General features: G+C 49.5%; 1 protein-coding gene across 1 annotated transcript in view; it reads right to left on the minus strand.

Moving 5' to 3' along the window:
* The window catches only part of IKZF2 (IKAROS family zinc finger 2), a gene marked incomplete at its 5' end in the record, with an annotated part of 135,109 nt that extends 129,153 nt beyond the window's left edge, over nucleotides 1-5,956 (minus strand). Inside the window, 3 exons of the mRNA XM_015412029.1 lie at nucleotides 4,834-4,938; nucleotides 5,447-5,545; nucleotides 5,665-5,956. Coding sequence (XP_015267515.1) covers nucleotides 4,834-4,938; nucleotides 5,447-5,545; nucleotides 5,665-5,956 — 496 coding nt within the window. The remainder of the gene's footprint in view (nucleotides 1-4,833; nucleotides 4,939-5,446; nucleotides 5,546-5,664) is intronic.
* Between the last annotated feature and the right edge of the window lie 71 nt (nucleotides 5,957-6,027).

Here is a 6,027-nt window from a genome sequence, read left to right on the forward strand (position 1 = left end):
GTGGGGACAGCTCTGCCCAAGTCCCCCCCCCCCATAGCTAGCAATCCAAAACAGTCCAGTGGCACCTTTAAGACCAAGTTTTATTCAGGTTCAAGCTCTCCCTCCTCTGTGAGGACAGATCTGCACGTTCCCCCCCCCAATAGCTAGCGATCCAAAACAGTCCAGTGGCACCTTTAAGACCAAGTTTTATTCAGGTTCAAGCTCTCCCTCCTCTGTGAGGATGGATCTGCACGTTCCCGCCCCCCAATAGCTAACAATCCAAAACAGTCCAGTGGAGCCTGAGCGGTGTTGCCTTCTGACACACCTCCGGTGATGTCAGGGGGTGTGGCATATGCAAATAAGTTATGCTAATGAGTTATGCTAATGAATTCTTGCACCTCTTTTTCTACTAAATGACCCCTGGTTATCATGATTTCCAAACAAAAACATTTTTAGAACATGTTTTCTGCAATGATATTCCCTCTTCTTTTAATGTTCCATGGAAATTTTATGATACATTAAGTGTAATATAGTTTGGCTTAATGTCTGAATGTAATAATGTTCTGCTCAGCCACATCTTTGTTTCTGTAAATGTCTATTTTATGGCTTCGTCACAATGTGGCTATGTTGTTTCGTTGTTCGCTGTAAATTTGAAAATAAATAGAAAGCTTCCTTTAAAAAAAAATAAAGCAATAACTACTCCCAAAAATATAGAGATGTTGTCTGTCAGTACAGCCTGCCAAGTGGAGATGCGAACTGCAACACATTTCTGTTCTCTGCTAGGGAACTAGGGAGCGAGTCACCTCACCACCTGGCGGAAGAACAGAGACCTCTGGGTTACCAAGCGGGGGGCACATCCAGCACGGCCAACCTTCTTCACACACACCCCCAGGCCCCCTATTTCTTCCAGTAAAGGTCAATTTCTTCCAAGCCTAGAACTCTACTTCTCTATATTCACACTTCCACATTCGCAGGTAAAATTCTGTACTGAGTAACACAGAGATATCACTGCCTAGTAACCACAATATCGTTTACGTGTTGAGGATGAAACTAAAACAGACCCCGTCAACAACACTAGTACACGTGTCCATCGAAAAGGCAGATCGGTAAAAATAGCATCCCGTTAGCAACCAGTCTTCCTTACTGAGAAGAAACTATAGCACGCAAGTCGCAATGCCTCTGTTGCCACCCAGGAATGGCACCACTTCCCAATCACCCCAACTGTAAAAAAACCACAACCCCCTCTTTATTGTAACACATCGTCCTGCTTTTATAACAATTGAGTTCGGTGGACTCCTCTTCACTGTAACAGAGGAGTGATCTTGGCTTCACTTGTGATCTACACATGTTCTATGTAATTGCAGATCTTGTAACAAAGAGACGCAACTGATGTCTCCCCTGCATCTGCCAAAAACTTCTGACCTGCAACCTTTTGGAACCAACCGTGAGTACATTCATGATTTCGCCAAGTCTTACTCACTTGGAATTGCCACCGGCTAATACGGGGGGGGGGGGATCCTCCCACACAAACAGGCCGCTTTACTACAGTTGGGTGAGAATGGTTTGTTTCAAAAGGACCACGCACTGTTTACAGTACATAAAAAGGCCAAGAAAATGGCCCGTTGTGGCTCTCTGCCTTGTTTCAAATGGATACAAAGACAGTGAATGTAAAGTAAGGGGTACAGAGTCCTAAAGTGGACTATTCAAAACAGTCTCAGGGCAGAGTTTTCCATTATTTATTTACTTCAGTTATACCTCACCATTTCCCCCCCACCCCAATGGGGACTCAAGGCGGCTTACATAATTTTCCTCTCCTCCCTTTTATCCTTGCTGCAACGTCAGGCCTGCAAGGTAGGCCAGGCAGAGAGGGTGGGATTGGACCAAGGTCACCCAGCAACCTCCCACGGCAGAGGGGGGATTCGAACTTGGGCCTCCCAGAGCCTGGTCCGACACTCTAACCACTACGCCACGCTGGCACATTATTATTTGGAAGGATGCAATAACGGAAGAGCAACAGACCGCACTGCTGCGCTGTTGCAAGCCGCCCTGGGCCCTACCTGTAGGGAAGGGCGGCCTAGCAAATCAAATTTAATAAATAAATAAATAATAAAGTCCCGTGACCCACTTTGTTTCTGTGAAAGCTAAAATAATAAGCCACGATTACCAGGCGCAAAAGTATAAGACAGTCAAACGTCGCCACACTACACCACCGCTTTGCACAGCCACCGGTAACCACGTGAGTAAAAAAATGAAACCAGTCCGGAGTCATTTCTGTTGCCTTCAAGGGACGTGTGAACACTGCTGAGTAGCATTCAGGCCCCAATAAACTTATAAGCCAAAGCTGCCCAGCCCGGCTCTGTTGGGGGGAAAATAAGGTATACAATTAAAAAAAACAAAAACAGCCCTCCAGGCAGGAACCTCGCATTCCACAAAACGCAGAAACAGCCACTGCCTATAAAGCGGACTCAAACAGTCCAGATTTCCAGGGATTGAACAGGGGACCCAATGGCAGGCCTCTTAATTGGCCAGGGCAGCTATTTAGTTGGGTGGTGGACATATAACAGGAACACAGAATGGCTCCTGGGGCATGGGTGAGGGGAAGGGGGGGTAAGAAAAGATCCACACTCCGCGCTGTGAGAAACGCCGGCTGCCATTTGGTTCTGTGCCCCCCACCGGGGCTGCCCCTCACCTCGCCTCAGTACTCCGTGTTGTGCATTTTGTGTACAGGGCCAGCCGCCTTGGGATCCGTAAGGAAGAAAGGAGGCTAATGTGTCTTCAGTAACACAAATAAATTACAGATGATGTCATTTAAAGGACACGGAAATCTCGGTACCCCGATTCCAATGCTACCTGGGGCTTCCGAGAGAAGCCTGCGCACACCTTTCAGAAGACCTGCTTTGGGGGGGGGGGGGGTAAGGGGGTAAAATTTGCTGTTGGTAAACATACGGGGCTTAATATTTCTCAGATCTTCAGTCCAGTGTTCCAGCTGAGCTAGTGTGAGCCAGCTCACAGTTATTTAGCCTCCGGCTCACACATTTTTGTCTCAGCTCAGGAAGGAGGGCTCCAGAACAAACAAATTTACGCAGGAGCCCAACTGCTTGCTCACAACTTTCATGCCTGTCGCTCAAAAAGTAGAATTTTTGCTCACAGGACTCCACAGCTTAGAGGGAGCATTGCATTATTTCTCGTAAGAGAAGAGCTCTTATAAGAACAGGGAAATAAAACACAGGAGCCCTCCACCGTACAGGCCCTTCCTGGGATCCGAGAGCAGCCTGCTCGCCCCCTCCCCCATCTCAGACTGGGACCATGGCACAAATGTAAAAGCGGGCTCTTTGATAGATCACTACTGCATTTTTACATGCAAAACTGGTAAGAACTGCCCTCTAGGTGTGCTCTACCTACCCACACCTCTCCAATGCAGACCTGCGGGACGCATCGCATGGGAAGACTCTAGGGGTCAAGTCCCCAGCATCCATGAAACTCACAAACTAAATATACACGTATAATTCACTTGCGCTAGTAAAGCCATCCATTTTAAATCCACGATGAACCACATATGTGTTACAGCGGCTAATTAGGGTTAACGAGTTAGTGCAGTGAGCTGTATGTTAAAATGATATGAGGGAAATGTTCACATTATTTCAGCAAGCATGTTTTAACTTAAATGGGCGGGGAGTTTATTGTCTATATGATGAAGTATATGCCAGACAACAGAGTGCACTCCCGTTCAGAATTAACAGAAAGAAACAGAAAATAAAGGGAGGCAGTAGTAAACGTTCATAATTTGTTAAAATATATATCCAGATCCCAATTCCACATTATCTAAATACGCTGAATTATAAAAGACTGCTATGCTAGACAAAGTTTGCCTCAGACTACTAGCAATCATGTTCTTTAACACCATGAATATAATAATTGGAGATTTCGTAACAACTCTACATTTTAAAGGCTCATAAAATCTACGTTTTACTCATAAGTTGCTGGCGGACAAGAAAAACGGCAGAGTGTGGCACTTTCCTCTCCGTCAGGAATGACTGGAATATCATGCTTTATTTTTACAACGAGCTCCTTTGAAAAGTTTCATCTTTCCTGCATAGCAGAACTTGCAGAATAAAAATCCACTTAACCAGCACGGTACACGCAAATGCACTCCCAGAGAAAGGCAGATAACACAGAAAACAAAGCTGCAAATCCAATATTCTCAGTTGGACCGACCCGGTCAGATGAATATTAGATTTCTAATCAACTGCAAAACTATCCTTGTTCCTTAATAAATCAATCAATCTAGTGCAATTACAGACTCTGTGCCTTTATAGTCTCTGTCTCAAAACCCAAAAAAAGAAGTGAGAATGAAAAAACCAACACTGAGAAGAATGTTTCAAAGGTGCTGAGAAAAGGAGAAAAGTAGTAGAACCGGGGGGAAAAAGGGGGTGGAGGGGGAGTGTGGCGTGGGGCGGGCGCACCAAGTCCTGGACTGGCTTGGACTCAGTCCTCTCTGTCTTTGGGTTGAAATCGTGCCTTAAAAATGTCTTGATCACAAACCCTAAGAAACCCCAACATGTACTAGCGGTTTGTCTCCTACCAGACTCAGGTAAGGACCAGCTCCCATAAAGCAGCCTAGGACAACTCAAACTAACGCTGAAGTCCATGTTGAGATTAAGACAATGGCAGCATCAAGACCTCATCTACCCTTGCCTCCCCCCCCGCCTCTTGTGTTAGTAAACTGCACAGAGGAGGCCGATTAACCTGCATAATGATAATAATAATAATAATAATAATAATGATAATGATAATAATAATAATAATAATAATAATAATCATAATAATAATAATAATAATAATAATAATACTTACTGCTTGTCATGTGACTCGGTGAGGTATGCTGCCCATTGGGTGTGCTTGAGGTGAGGTCAATTGCCATATTAGAGTGCTCCCTTTCGGGCGAAAGTTCGTTGTCACCTGTGTGCAAAAAAAAAAAAAAGGCTGTTATTTCTACGCAGAAAAGTTGTCATTTTTATGCAAAGGAAACCACCCGCTGGCAGGGGTGGGAAAGTCTAGGCAGTGGATGGCTCAATCCACAGACTCTTCCGTGGTTAATTAGAGAGGTGTCCTAATTGCGGCAAAATAAGCCTTGACGTGGGATAGCCCTGTTGGCACAAGAAAGCTCCCCCTCCGGCTCCCCTCCGTAGGGATGGATGGAGTGCGTTCCTACTCCTGTTGTGGGACCGGCTCCGGACTCCTCCGCGGGGTGCTCAGTCCCCTTTGTTGCCATGCACGGGACCGCGGAAGGGGCCAGCCCGCGACGGGACTCCCCGGTTTCCCTTCCGGCGCCCTGCCTACACCCGAGGGGGCCTCCGCGAGTTCACCGGCGAGGCAGGCAGGCAGGTGAGCGGAGAGCGGCTTTGCAGGCGGGGAGGGGCTGGAAGGGAAAGCGGGCGAGCGGGCGAGGGAGCGGGGCGGCACTTACATGGGCTGTAGGGTCCCAGGGGGGGGCCCGGGCCCCCCCCCCCCCGACCTTTCCCGGGGGCCCCGGTCCCTCTGCCCGGCGCCTGCCAGGGTCCCGGGGCTGCCGTGGGCAGGGGAGGTCCCAGACAGGGAGGAGGACGAGGAGGGAGCCTCGCGGGAAGGGGAGTCCGGCCCTTCCTTGCCACCTGTTGGGAGCAGGCTGGACCCCGAGGGACTTGCTCCCGAGGAGGCGCGCGTCCCTCTCGACGGGGCCCGGCCGGCTCTGGCTCGGGGGCAGCGTGCCTGCCTGGGGGCCTCCTCCGAGTCCCTGCCCGGCGGCGCACACGACACCCGCGACGCCACCGCCGGCGGTGCCTTCCCAGAAGAAACCCAAGTCCCGGGATGAGGAGCGCGTCCCTCTCGACGGGGCCCGGCCGGCTCTGGCTCGGGGGCAGCGTGCCTGCCTGGGGGCCTCCTCCGAGTCCCTGCCCGGCGGCGCACACGACACCCGCGACGCCTCCGCCGGCGGTGCCTTTCCAGAAGAAACCCAAGTCCCGGGATGAGGTGACCGGCCCCCCCCCGGGGGGAGGGAGGGAAGCGGCG

The sequence above is a fragment of the Gekko japonicus genome, unplaced genomic scaffold, assembly GCF_001447785.1.
Source record: "Gekko japonicus isolate JY-2015 unplaced genomic scaffold, Gekko_japonicus_V1.1 scaffold991, whole genome shotgun sequence".
In the NCBI taxonomy this organism is placed as follows: domain Eukaryota; kingdom Metazoa; phylum Chordata; class Lepidosauria; order Squamata; family Gekkonidae; genus Gekko; species Gekko japonicus.